This window comes from Acartia tonsa, chromosome 3 (genome assembly GCF_053477335.1).
Source record: "Acartia tonsa isolate MP-2025a chromosome 3, ASM5347733v1, whole genome shotgun sequence".
NCBI lineage: Eukaryota > Metazoa > Arthropoda > Copepoda > Calanoida > Acartiidae > Acartia > Acartia tonsa.
Window position 1 is genome coordinate 37,712,621 of NC_137262.1, and position 15,343 is coordinate 37,727,963.

At 31.3% G+C, this 15,343-nt stretch overlaps 1 protein-coding gene across 1 annotated transcript in view; it reads right to left on the bottom strand.

Moving 5' to 3' along the window:
* The window catches only part of PQBP1 (poly-glutamine tract binding protein 1), a 39,534-nt gene that overhangs the window by 16,138 nt on the left and 8,053 nt on the right, over positions 1–15,343 (bottom strand). Inside the window, exons 3-6 of the mRNA XM_080153793.1 lie at positions 13,243–13,281; positions 12,454–12,518; positions 3,772–3,847; positions 1,585–1,683 (exon numbers count right to left, since the gene is read on the bottom strand). Coding sequence (XP_080009919.1) covers positions 1,585–1,683; positions 3,772–3,847; positions 12,454–12,518; positions 13,243–13,281 — 279 coding nt within the window. The remainder of the gene's footprint in view (positions 1–1,584; positions 1,684–3,771; positions 3,848–12,453; positions 12,519–13,242; positions 13,282–15,343) is intronic.

Sequence of the window (15,343 nt, forward strand, 5' to 3'; positions counted from 1 at the left end):
AAATGATATAAACAATTCTGAGTAGTGATGGCAATCCGTCGAATTTTTGGGCCGGATTCGGATTCCGGATTCTTAAAGAATCCGTCAAAAAAAGTGGCGGATTCCTTGCGAATTCCGGATTCTTATTTTTGCGGATTCCGGATTCGGATTCTGGATTCTAGCAATATTTTAAAAGGATTCTTATATTTTTTTAAAAATTAAGTGCTACATATGTCCTAAAAATCAATGTTCTTGGTGTTCTCTATAATTTACTTCCGAGAATCGAACCAGATTTTAAAAGATATTATATATAATGATGAAAATCTTTGCCTTCAAAGAGGAGGAGTTGAAAGAAAAAACTCAAGACGCTAATTTTAGCCTACCAAATAAGAATCCGGAATCCGCTATTAAAAACGGATTCCGGATCCGGATTCCAAAATTAGCCAAAAATTGGGCGGATTCCGGATCCGGATTGCCAACCCTAATTCTGAGACTAGTAAAAAATTCCTGAAATAGATAACTCAATCAAATCAGTGGTAAGCAAGCTGTTTAAGGACCCAAAAAATACCACTTTTTATAAATAAAAGGAACAAATAACTCGTCCCTAAATCCCTAGTTTTATATTAACCACTCAAACACTACTATACTCGTTTACCTAATCAAATACAAACAAAACCAATAATCATAAGAGATTTTAGATTAGGTCACATCATAACTTACTGATTTGTACAAATTGACAAGAATTCACCTTCGAGATTATTAGATATCTGTAATTGATGATATAATTATCTTATATTTCAATTTTGATGAATAATAGTTTCAAATAAATTAAGTATTAAGAGTAGGGAGAATCCTTTGGCTAAAAACAGGCAGAACTCATTACCATGCAAAATTAGGACATCCAGACAAAAGTTCATGTAATCAAAGTTCTATTTATCTGCAATATTTGAAACATCATATAAAGGTTTGGCTCTACTTTGTTATAAACCGTCCCCAAAGTTATTTAAAAGGTACTAGGTATGTAGTAATGTATTAGTAAGTATTATCAAATATATATAATGTTATTTATAATTATAAGTACATTAGATAATGTACAGTTAAAGTGCATGTTTACAAGGTACAAATATCTTACACCATTATTAATATTTTTTAATTAAAAATTTTATTTTGAATAGAAGTATAAATTCTTGAAAGAAAATTTTTAATTTCTTCTTTGTATATCCTAGACAAGAATTGTTAATTATCGCATCGTATTATGTACACTTGATATCTTACCGCGAATATTAAAATAAAAAAAACCTGTTTTGTTAGCCCAAAGGGCCGAAGGCCAGGGGTAATGTTTTCCTTAACTTTAACTTTAACTTTTACTTTAACTAAACTCATATTAATTTTATGGTTTTTCATTTTAATATTCGTAGAAAATTGCCTCTGATACGATGCTATACATGATTTTTTTTAGTATAGCTGATAAATGGTTCTAATCCAACAGATATTAATCGGTTTCGAAGCCATACTAAAAAATAATTTATTATGGTTTTTTTAAAAAAAAAGGACTTAACAGAAAAATTAGATCAGAGTAGCTACTCAACAATTTAATAATCTTACCGTATCTACAGGTTCTTTATATCCATTGCCCCAGTGTGTCCGACAAAATAGGACACATTCATGAAAAATGTTCCATTTGTTTGGACATCCACTATGACCCTAAAAAAAAATATATATCATTTATGTCAATTACAGAATGTACATTGTACAATAATGTATGTAAAGAAAATGGTTGCGTTGTGGGTAAAGAGTGAAACTTATTTCCAATTATATTTTAAATTTGGTTCAGTAGGTAGTAGCAAGCTTACTTAAGCAAATTTTTGTATCCATATAAACATTGCCATAACAAGTTTATAACAGGAAAATCTAGTATCTAAAACGTTTTGGAAGTTAGACTTAAGAAAGGTGTTTGATTGCATTTTACATTTGATGAAAAACACTGCGATTTTTTGTCGACTTTTTCCTCACAATTGATGTAACTTGGTTTGCAAGCACCCCCCCCCCCCCCCCTAAGATACAGCATTATTTTAGTAGAAACAGACTTCGTAAATATAATTCATGAATGTAAAAAAAATAAGAACAAGGATGACAACACCCATAGGAAGAAAAGCAAACAAACATGAATGGAAAATAAATATTTTTGTCTTTGGAAGTATAAACTTCAGACAGACGGAAAAAATGTAATGCTAGTTGCGCAAAGGTCATGGGAATCTTCACTGAAAAATCACATTTTCCTGAAGCGTTACAGATAAAGTTATAAAGAGTGGCATCCAGGGATAAGGGATGGGAATAGTAGGAAAATATTATTTCAGGCCTATTTCAAGCCTAGGCCTAATAAACCAGTTTTGGGATGGCGCAGTGGTTTGTCCTAAACGCTAATGAAAAAGCTGTGTGTGTGTGTGTAGATAAAGTATAGAATCAAATTCAGGTAGCTAGTTTAAAGTAAAAAAACATAACTTTTTATAAACCTATATATTAATGGCTTTTGATAAAATGAAGTTTTTTCTCTCCCAAAATTTTTTTATCTTTTACTTTGGTAATTTGAACTGTCAGAAAGCTATCGTTGGGTTTCCCTCAGACAGATTTTAGTTTGTATTATTTGCATTTTTATTAATGAGTAAAAATTTTATTTGAAAATTTCATTGCTAATTAAAATTCAAAATAAATAAATAAATATGCACTTGGGTAACATTCTATCAAGTTCTTTGGATACTATAATGTAATGATATATCTGTACTGTGTTGTATTGTACAAAAATTAGGGTTAAGGTGTTGTATCAATTCCGTATTAAAGGGGGGAGGCGAAAGTGACACTTTTTGAAACCAAAACTAAAAGTAAACAAAGGAACTCAACTAAAAAAAGAGTTACAGGTCTGAGATTTTGCATGGCAGTTGCTTTATAGGGGTAAAATATGGAACTGCGAAGAAACGGCGGCGCAACCGCCAAAAACCGCCGTTTTCCGCCGAATTTTTTTTGCCTTTTCTCGGCGGTTTTCGGCGGTTGCAACTCCGTTTCTTTACAGTTCCATATTGTACCCCTAAAAAGCAACTGCCATGCAAAATGTCAGACCTGTAACTCTTTTTTTAGTTGAGTTCCTTTAACTTTTAGTTTTGGTTTCAAAAAGTGTCACTTTCGCCCCCTCCCTTTTTAAAATTCAAAATACAACATCTAATTTATAAACTACCAAATGAAAATTTGTAGCTACTTTCTTTCCAAAAAAATAATCCCGTTATTTTTGTTTTTTCTATATGGCCCTTTTATAATGTTTAACTCTAAGCAGATTTAATAATTAAACTAATGTGATCTAACACCATTTATATTTATTTTTTCGTAGCAGACAAATCATTATTTTTTCTAGAATTGTCTGCTTCTAAAATTTCCGCCAATTGGTGATTGGTTGATACAAAACAAGCCCAAATCACAGAACACTATTGGTTTAGAGCGGTAGCCAATATGAGCCGTCCGCCAGTAAGGTCATTAAATTAGGCAAATGGTAAAAGTTGCATGATCCCTTTCAAAACCAGGCCGAGACCTAATTTATGGCCAGGTTTCCTATCCCTTATCCCTGGTGGCATCGCTAATAATAAAGCATTATTATTATACTTACGATAAATTTAGTTTTATTCAACTGATTTGTTTTATCCTCTGGAAGGCATACGGTGTTACGGCCTGACTGACTTACGAACAGAAAAAGTGAAATATAGAGTAGCTACGCTACTAAAAAAGCGGCATTTTTAATATACTTACAATAAATTTAGTTTTATCCAAGAGATTTATTTTATCCTCTGGAATGATGGCGGGAAGGTTTGTTTCATTTCGACTCCTAAACAGAATTTCATATAAGACGTTTATATCATGGTTTTAAAGCCCTCAAAGGTAATCTAAAGGGTGTGCAAAAAAAATACGTAGATTTTTAAAATTCAAATTGCGCGCCTTGTGTTAATAGTAAAGTTTTAAGTCAGTTGGGACATTTTAACAAGTAGCACCTAAACTATGCGTAGCACAGGAAAGGTATATTTCCAAAAACTAGAGCTTATACCTCTATATACCTTTTATATAACTTTTTTCTACCATTAAAGCAAGCCTCGCAATTTGAATTTTCACTTTGTTTGTCCGTCCTTCAGTCCTTAAAGCTATGGAGAATTGGGGAAAATGTAATTTTCTCGGATGCTATTCATCATAGACAGCTGATTGCTGTGTGAAGATTCCCTATACAAATAAGCATCCAGTATGTTATTTACATAGTCCGTCATTCTGTCAGTCATGCTACAAAAAGATAAATTATAATATTTTGTAATTTTTATCTATTTACATCTATGATTTTTTGTGCTTCGCTACTTATGGATGTTAACACTCTTGTTATAAATTCCCAATAGTCAATATCATTATCGACTAACAAGCATTTTATTATCATACAAGGATCAAGTCTAGAGATCTTGAGGGATAAGATAAGACAATGGCCGGTAAATTAATGAACATCCCCCAATTATGATAAACAAAATACCCCTTAACGCTTAAGTGTAGATTACAATTAATGGTTGAATTGTATCGACACTAAACTTAATGAACCAATGAACCAATCATAAAATTTCCCAAAGTTGTTAAGCCAAAGAATAAGAAACCGTTAGTATAGAAATTTGGGGACTAGTGCAATAAACAGCCCAAAGTTCCCTTACTGGTAAAGTAGAGATTTTTATGAAATAAAAAACTAAGCCAGATAATACTGGCTTGATCGAGATTGGATTGTCAAAAAAATGCACAATTCCTCACTGGTGTGGTGGTGTGCATTCAAAACATCATTAACTTTAAACACTTGTTAGCCAAAAATTATTTCCTGTTTTCTGAAAGTATACATTTATACACAGAGTATCGGTATTTTATAAGGGATCTTAAGGGATAAAACAATGAAGATAAATTGATGTATGTACCTAATGATGACAGACAAAATTACCGCTTCTGTAGATAAAAGTTATTGGTTAAATAGTTGGACACTACTAGGTTGGATGCATGCAACCTGTCAAAATTCAATGAATGTACCAAATGATTTATATAAAAAAATAAGATAATGTCAAAATTAAACTTTGGGTATCAAGGAAATTTGCAGTCTAATTTTCCCTCCCTCCCTGTCCTATGATCATTACAGTTTGGCAATAAACTTAATAAAAAAAGCATCTACCTAGCATATTAAGATTCTCCCAATTTCTAAAAAGCTACACAAGACAGAATTTTGTAACTTTTCAAATTGCATTTGATTCATGCTATGTACAGCGGTTAGGTTTTTGTCTGTCAGTTAAGATCTCAATAACAACTGATTAGAATGAGTATCTCATTTCAGAAAAGCTAAGCTGAGGTCCTAGCCAGGATTTGAGCTATTTTAACAAAATTGAGAAAGTGCCCAGAATGCAAGAATGCAGACACTATTTCATGCTAAATAGTAAAAACACTTGTGTTATTTGCTACAAAAGTTTTCTTGGTTTTTCCTTTGATTATAAGAAACTAAACTCATAGAAGGGGGGGGGAGGTTAATAGAAGATAAACTAATCTATGATCCAATCAACATTTTCAAGCTACCTATGAAAGACAGAATTGGCTAAAAATATTTGGGGTAGGAATGATTTATCACCTATAGTCCTATTCTGCATCCTAGAACCCAACCAATGCAGGCAGGTGACATTTCACTATTATTACACCAGTACCCAAAGGCTAGAAATCAACCTTATTCGACATTCACTCAAAGCCCCAAAAATAATGGACTTAAAAGTGTATTAAACTGTATATAAGACATTTGCGAATATATTGGTACCATTAATTTGCCTCTGAGATAAAAAAAAAGTATGTTTTTTTGATATTTTTCTCTTGCAACAAATCAAATTTCAAATTTGAGTCACCAAAAATGCTAAACTAATTTTTGCTCTAGAAGAATCAATTTTTGGAGTTAGAAAGTGCTTAATACCTCATTTTAATCGCCTGGCATTGCTTTATAATATACAGGTAATGACTTGGTTGTTTATAGAACAGCTGACTAAAAAATCGAGGTTTTGTGATAAACCCACTTTTGTTGTTGCTCCATAAATGATATTTTTTTTCCCAATTTTTTTGGCTGTAAAGAAGCTTTATATATTCATATAACATCCACCTAAATTTGACTTTTGGTATTTTATTTATAACATCACCAGAGGGAATTGAATTTTGGAAAAAAATATCAATTTATATTTTACACTGCTATGCATTGTTCTTGTTCTTGTTTCTAAAAAAAATTTATATTATAAAAAAGAGAATTATTTAACGCTTCTATAGGTATGTTTATCATTTTTCTATGCTAAATATAACTATAATTACACCATTTTAAAGTTAGACATCTTAACATATTAACACAATTATTGAATTGGTCTGTATTATTAAGCTGGCAACCCTTAAAACAGCTGCATTTCATTATCCTATTATATATAGTAATTATTATATGTATAAACACACTTAATTTTTTAACTTTTTATTGATGGAATACATATGTTTCTCTATAAAAATAGATCATCAGTTCCAATTAAGATGTATAAAATAAGAGTTAAAAAAAAATATATATATGTCAATGCATTTTGAATCCTTTTAAAAGACTAAATAAGAAAGAAGTGTTAGAAAATTGTGCCACCTGCGAGGTTTTTACTGCTTATATCCTCTTGGGGTTAGGGGGGAATTAGCATCTTTATATAAAAAGGGGGAGGTGTTTAAAGAGAATTTTTAAAGAGAAAAAAATAGGTCATATTTTATCATTTGCAGTTTTACAAATTAATACATATTATATAAAGCTTTTTTGTCTGTAGCTTAAGATTTCGGTAAAGTATAAGGCTATTTTACTAATTTCCTTATTCTTTAATTACAGAGCTCCTAGATGTTTGGAGCGCAGCTGCTAGTAAACAAACAAAGTAAAACGATTCCTGAATAATTGATTTACAATTTTAAAAAGCAAAACATTTTTACAATTAGGATGTGTATATCCACACCATGCACAGTGCCTTCTAAGGTGCTTTGACTTTAGTGTCAGAACCTAAATTGGGACATAGTGCATTTCATTACCCTAGGTTAGGTAACTTTATTTCACTAAATATCTCACTAAAATCTAAAATGCAGCGGTTTTTGAGAAAATTAAATTTGAAAATTTCAAGTTCAATTTTCACCCACTAGGAGTTACCGTATAATCATAACAAGAAAAGCAAAGATTATTTATTTTTAATTTTGAACAAGTTTGCTCTAATAAATTTCTTCATAAAACCACTCCTGAAGTGATGTGATTAATGGGTATTTTTATCAATTGCTTTGCTAAGGTCACAGAAATTCAGCCTTAAATAAATCATATATAGGGAGGTTTTATGACTGACTTTATAAAAGCAAAGTTGTTCAAAATATTAAATAAATAATCTTTGATTTTCTTGTCATGATTATGCGGTAACTCCTAGTGGGTGAAAATTTAACTAGAAATTTTTAAATCTAATTTTCTCAAAAACCGATGCATTTTAGATTTTTTTGAAAAGTGAAATGAAGTTACCTAACCTAGGGTAATGAAATGCACTATGTCCCAATTTAGGTTCTGACACTTAAGTCAAAGCACCTTCGAGGCACTGTGCATGGTTAGCTCTTATTGTTAATTCAGGCGTTTTAGAATTAATCTTGAATGTTGGAAGATGATTTTTGTAGCATGAAGGTACTTAGCAACTTTATAATCATTACTTTATGTAAATGGATGTCCTGGTGGGGGGGGGGGGGGGGGGGGTTAGGGGGTTAAGGGTTATTAATTAATTTGGGGCAACCCCATAATTTTTAATCTTCCCCTCTCCCCCCCCCAAAAAAAAAAAATATAAAAATCTTTGACGTCCTTGCCTTTTTTATATAAAGATTACCCCACAAAATAAACATGGGGATGCCCAAATTTCCCTCCCCCTTTCCCCCCCAAATCAAAAAGCTTGGACGTCCTTGATAATGTAAGCTCATTTAAAACATACTGAAATCAATTTGTGTACAACAATTATCCTATTTAGTTTTTTAGTAGTGAAGCTACTCTATAATTCAAAATATTTGTCCGTCCATTGTCTGTCCATTCATCTGTATGTCTGTCCATTGGTATGTCTGTCTGTCTGAGACAGAAAGGGGAAAACGAGATTTTCTTGGCTTCTATAAAAGATAGAAGGCTTAAATTTTCATCGATTGAATATTCTCTCTCTCTATCAATACTCCATATTTTCATCAAGTTTCATTAGGATTTGCCAAAAAACTGGGGTGGGCTATATCGATTCCTACAATTCAAGTTTTCAAGATTTTCTCTACTCCTATTCAAGATAGATGGTTGAAATTCAGGGATTGAATACTTTGATATTTTGCATAATTTTATCAAGTTTTATTGAGATTTACTTATTGGGGTTCTACCTCAAACATAGGAGTCCCAAAAATCGGAGTGGACAAATGCAGGAGTCCCAAACATCGGAGTGGACAAACGTAAGAATGGGACAAACGTCAGAGTGGACAAACATCAAGGTGGACAAATGTCAGAGTGGAAAACATTGGAGTGGACATTGCTTAAATAAAACCTAGGAGTGTCTACTATTTTAATAATATTACAATTTTGAAATTTTTTATACCCCTGTCTACAAAATAATGACTATGGCTGCAGCGCTCAGCCCCCTAGCCTATATCCTAACCTAACCTATCTAAGAAAAGTAACGGGACGAAGGTAGGGGGGGCTGTGTTTGTAAACAAAAATTCAAAATTGAAAAAAAAGTTTGGGACTCCTGTGTTTGTCCACTCCAACGTTTGTCCCAAAAATCCTGCGTTTGTCCACTCCAACGTTTGTCCCACTCCTGCGTTTGTTCCACTCTGACGTTTGGGACTCATGCATTTGTCCCTTCAATGTTTTTCCACTCCTACATTTGGCATGGAACCGATTATTGGTTGGGGTGCTAGTTTGATTCCTAGATTTGTAAGTTTTAAGGATTTTCTTTACTCCTATTAAAAAAAATTTAAAAGGCTGGGTTTATACCCCCCATAATATATTAAGGGGGGTGATTACCCCCATCCCTAAAAAAATTACCCTTTTACAAGCACCTCCCCCTGGATACTCCTGCACTCCCCCTTGTAGTTACTAGGCCAACTTTATGGTCTCTGGTTTCAGGAAGCCCATTCAATTATGAGAAGTTCACATTATAAGAGCACTCTTATAGCATCCTCTCTATTAGCATTACATGTGTAATGCATTATAGACAGACAGATAGATATTGTGAGGGATCCTACACTTTATAACACCTTGTTTTGCATGGTAAAAATTGTTCCAATAGTTCTTGATATTGATATTTTATTTAAAAATTACAATAACTTGAATATAATGATGTTTAAAAAATGCTGGAATTATAGTTATATTTAGACTAGAAAAATGATTAACATACCTATAGAAGCATTAAATAATTCTCTTTTTAATTATAAAAATATTTTTTAGAAACAAGAACAAGAACAATGCATAGCAGTGTAAAATATAAATTGATATTATTTTCAAAATTCCAAAACTATTCAGGGTCCTATAGGAAGCATCCATAAAACACAGAACTCAATAGGTACTGTAATTGTCGAAATCTTAAGCTAAAGACAACAAAGATTACTACTTTATATAATAGGATAATGAAATGCAGCTGTTTTAAGAGTTGCCAGCTTAATAATACAGACCGATTCAATAATTGTGTTAATATGTTATGATGTCTAACTTTAAAATGGTGTAATTATAGTTATATTAAGCCTAAAAAAAATGATAAACATACCTATAGAAGCGTTAAATAATTCTCTTTTTTATAATATAAATTTTTTTTAGAAACAAGAACAAGAACAATGCATAGCAGTGTAAAATATAAATTGATATTTTTTTCCAAAATTCAATTCCCTCTGGTGATGTTATAAATAAAATACCAAAATTCAAATTCAAAATGCATTGACATATATATATTTTTTTTTAACTCTTATTTTATACATCTTAATTGGAACTGATGATCTATTTTTATAGAGAAACATATGTATTCCATCAATAAAAAGTTAAAAAATTAAGTGTGTTTATACATATAATAATTACTATATATAATAGGATAATGAAATGCAGCTGTTTTAAGGGTTGCCAGCTTAATAATACAGACCGATTCAATAATTGTGTTAATATGTTAAGATGTCTAACTTTAAAAGGGTGTAATTATAGTTATATTTAGCATAGAAAAATGATAAACATACCTATAGAAGCGTTAAATAATTCTCTTTTTTATAATATAAATTTTTTTTAGAAACAAGAACAAGAACAATGCATAGCAGTGTAAAATATAAATTGATATTTTTTTCCAAAATTCAATTCCCTCTGGTGATGTTATAAATAAAATACCAAAAGTCAAATTTAGGTGGATGTTATATGAATATATAAAGCTTCTTTACAGCCAAAAAAATTGGGAAAAAAAATATCATTTATGGAGCAACAACAAAAGTGGGTTTATCACAAAACCTCGATTTTTTAGTCAGCTGTTCCATAAAAAACCAAGTCATTACCTGTATATTATAAAGCAATGCCAGGCGATTAAAATGAGGTATTAAGCACTTTCTAACTCCAAAAATTGATTCTTCTAGAGCAAAAATTAGTTTAGCATTTTTGGTGACTCAAATTTGAAATTTGATTTGTAGCAAGAGAAAAATATTAAAAAAACATACTTTTTTCTATCTAAGAGGCAAATTAATGGTATCAATATATTCGCAAATGTCTTATATACAGTTTAATACACTTTTAAGTCCATTATTTTTGGGGCTTTGAGTGAATGTCGAATAAGGTTGATTTCTAGCCCAAAGTTTTATTATAACTCTTTCACAACTTTAAAGATTTGAATTTTGATTGGGTTCATTAAGCTGAGTGTCCAAAAGTTTCAACCACTAATTATAATTTTTAAATTGGATATGTACATCACTTTATCGGCCTTTGTTCTATCCCTTTAGATCCCTGAATCTAACCACTCTGTGGAACAAAATTCAAAGTATAAATTGTGCAGGCAGATATATATATTCTGCATCTTGCCAGGGTTTAATAAAAAAGCATAAAAAGAACAGTGAATTATTGGGGTATAGTCCTTTTCGTGACATCGCATCTAAAGGGGCGTTTTCGTATTTTCACAGTAAATTTAAAATAAAAATTAGAGGGTTGACTTTCAACGTCCCCTCCCCCTACCTTTCCTCTCAAGTGCCCCGAGAGGTCTCCAAGGGCGTAGTCGCTAGTAAATAAAAAAAGTTACCCTTATAGACTAGTTTTAGAGAAGCTCCGAGACTGAAAAAAGGTTTCATTTTTTAGCCATTTATACTTCTGTTTCTCTCTGAATGTTGTATCCAATTTTGTGCTCGCAACTTTTAAAATAAGATTAGGAAACACCAGAAAATCAACGCAACAACAAAATTACGAAAAAATACGTAGAAAATAATTAAAATACGTTTTTCCATTATTACACCTGGAAATAAAATGTTTAAAATGTCTGTAAAAATGGTTAAGAGGAAAAGTTAATTTCTCAACTGCTTTCCAAGATAGATAGCTGCAATGTTCAGTAAAGATTCCCTATACCAATAATCATCCAGTAAATAATATACTTGGTCCGTTATTCAGTCAGACTTTTATGATTTTTTTTTTATTTTATATATCTATTTTTATATGACAATAAATATCTGCTCTAAAACTCACTTTATATGTTTGTAAATCCACATTTTTTAGCTTCGCTGCTTAGGTATGGCTTATGGATGTTGTCTCAGGACTCAGAGAGAGAGGGACAATGAACTGTTCATTACACTAGTCCCCAGTTTTATAATAACGTTTTCTTATTCGCTGACTTAACCATTTTAGGGACTATATTGAATTTGATTGGTTTGTTCATTAAGTTGAATGCTCAAATGTTTCAACCACTAATTCTCATATACAAAAGGGATAATTTTGTGTATCATCATTGAGAATGTATATCAATGTATCGGCCATTGTCTTATCCCTTTAGATCCCTGATTTATCTATCTATCTACCTTGGCTGTAAAGGCATGGGTGGTCCGTCATCGTGGTCATCAAAATCTTCAGCAAAAACTTCATCCTAACTAACTATCTATCTGTCTGTATGTCTATCTTTCTACCTTGGTTGTAAAGGCATGGGTGGTCCGTCATCATGGTCATCATAATCTTCAACAAAAACTTCTTCCTAACTATATCTATCTATCTGTCTGTCTGTCTGTCTGTCTGTCTGTCTGTCTGTCTATCTATCTATCTTTCTACCTTGGTTGTAAAGGCATGGGTGGTCCGTCATTATGGTCATCATAATCTTCAACAAAAACTTCTTCCTAACTATATCTATCTATCTGTCTCTCTCTCTGTCTGTCTGTCTGACTATCTATCTATCTTTCTACCTTGGTTGTAAAGGCATGGGTGGTCCATCATCATGATCATCATAATCTTCAGCAAAAACTTCTTCCTAAACAAGTATATAGTCGAGTAGATGCGCTTTTAACACTGATTAATTAAACACATATGCATTGCAGACAAACTTTTTGAAGACCACTGTTTTGAAGTGCCATTCAAATGACGAGAAAGTACAGGAAAAAAATTTAATGATTGGAAGAAGTGAACCTATTTGCCTTTTTTTCAAAAAGGTATGAAAGGAAGATATAGGGGAAAGCAAGTGATTGGTTAGAATCAACTCATGTAACTTGCAAAGTAGCCTTGCTTCAAAATATTCATAGATTATCTGATTTAGTGCAGTTGTAAATATGAAGCTAAGCTTGAGTTAACACTTTGTACTATTATAAGCAATGGCTTTTTGGTGTTTTCAAGGATAGGACAATGAAATAACATCTTTTTTAGGATAAAGTTATTTGTAGGTTAATTTAAGCGTGTCTCTCATCTCTGAATAGGTTATATTAATAAAACTGTCAATATAAACTTTTTTCACCCCAACAAAACAAAAATTAAAGCCAAACAAAATATTTTGGAGGGGGGATTTTTCTAGAAGGAACGATTTCTCTTGGGAGGGTTGAGTCGTACCCATTTAAGATAAAGACCTTCCAAAGATCTATGAGGAGATTCACTGTAAATAAGAACCATATCTGAACGAGAGTCAGTGAAATCTTTTGGTACAACCCTTTCGACATCATACTTCTTTTGTATGAGGATTATAAAAAAAAACAACTAAACTGTACCTGAGGAGCATATTGGTTTCTGTTGTTAGATTCACGACCCTAAAATAAAGATTTAAATTAGGAAAAACATATAAGATTATTATTATTGGTAGTTATATGCCTAATATTATGTTTCTAATTTGAGTCTGAATAGTATCCCGTCAAGTAAAAGATGAAAAATTAATTCACGATGACTATATAAATTATTCATATTCAGAGTAATTAAAGAGTTTGTTTACAAGATGTTGAATATTTAGCAATAGTAGTTTTCCACTTGATTCTGCATTTTACGGTGTAATTTTCAGTGAATATGAACCAACTTAACACCTTGTTATGTTTAATGAATTCGTCAAGTTGTTATATGATAGAAAAATTCAGAATCCGATTTTGTACAAATCATAATATGTACAGGTAAGGTTAGGTAAGTTTTCTAGCTTCGCACAAATTTGCCCTTGTACTTCTTAAACGTGCTGATATTCTTGGACTACTGGGTATCTGTCACTGTTATATTTAGGTTAGATTGTGTACAGTACACCTGTAAGTGTACACCAAAAGTGTACTGTAACTGTACAGTGTACAGTTAATAAGTAATCTTCCCCAAAAACAATATAATATGATTACTAATGAACAGAACTAAGCTATTTCAGGAAATAATAGATGAAGACTTACATTTTTTAACATGTTTTTTATAATGAATATCATTTCTTTGAATGAGTCGTATTTTACCCAATACATCATCTTAATGACGTGTATCAAATACTGCTTTATAATATCCTAACCTTAAGTAAACTAACCTTAAAGTTTGAGTATCCTATTAGTATTAGTATAATCTTTATTGAACTAAAGCAAAAAAGTAAAACCTCAAATATTTGTAAAAATCTTTCTTCCTTGGAAAAGCTATCCCTTTAATTTTCTTGTGTTAATCGTGTAAAAGAAGAATTAATGATCTTTTCTGTGCATAAAATATTAATATTATCTTATAACAAAGTATTATACAATCTTACTTTACTTGAGTACATTTTATTTGTCTATTGATATTACACGTTGTTTTTGCTAAAACAGTTAGAGCATAATGATTAATAAGTTTTTTTTCTCAATAATGTTAATTTTTGACTAGTAAAGGTGCAGAAAAAATGCTTCATTTCGGCGGTGTGGACCAAAAACGAAGAAAAATGTATTTATTATGCTTATTTTATGCTTTCATTTTGGGTTAGGTAAATAGAGTCCCACAAGGAAAGCAACCCGTAGGGTAAGGTACCTCCAAGAAATATTTTATTTTTCAACATTACAATAAGAAGAAGTTTTAAAATAAACTTTAATAAATCTTGTATTATTAGTATTACAGATTATTATTTTTTTTTCAGAATGTATTTTTTTCTTTAAAAGTATTTCAAGCTGCGCTACTTACGGACACAATTGCCCTTTCTTACTTTTTGAATCAGAATCCATTACTATAGTAAATAATCCTGGGATAAAACCCTTGCATAAACCATCTAAGTAAACATTCAATTATATAATAGAATTCAAATACCAAAAAACTCAGAAATCTAAAGGGATGAGACAACGGCCGATAAATTGATGTACATTCAAAAAAAATTACCCCGTCTGTACCTATATTCCAATGACTGGTTGAAACTTTTAAACACTTAACTTAATAAACCAACCAATCAATTTTCAAATAAAAGTCCCCAAAGTTGTTAAGCCAACGAATAAGAAAACGTTATTATGAAACTTTGGGGACTAGTGTAATAACTAGCCCAATGTCCCCTTCCCTGCCTCCATGATAAAAGTAGAACTTTTATACCAAAGTAGTGTGTGTTTCTGTTCTGTACTATATGATGCATAAAATATCTTTAAAAGTTGAGCTATGGTTTGTATGTAGGGAATGAGGGGAGAACTATTGTCTATTTCACTAGTAACCAAAGTTTTATAAAGACAAACTTCATTTTGGTTGGCTTAAAAACTTTGGGTACTTTAATTATATCCTGATTTTTTTTCTTCAAACAAGTAGTATTAAAATGTATTCAACAGTATATAAAGTAGTATTCAACCAACATTTTTTATCCTGACGTGGTAATTTTGTATATCCTCTTCGAAAATGTTCATCTATTTATCTCAATTG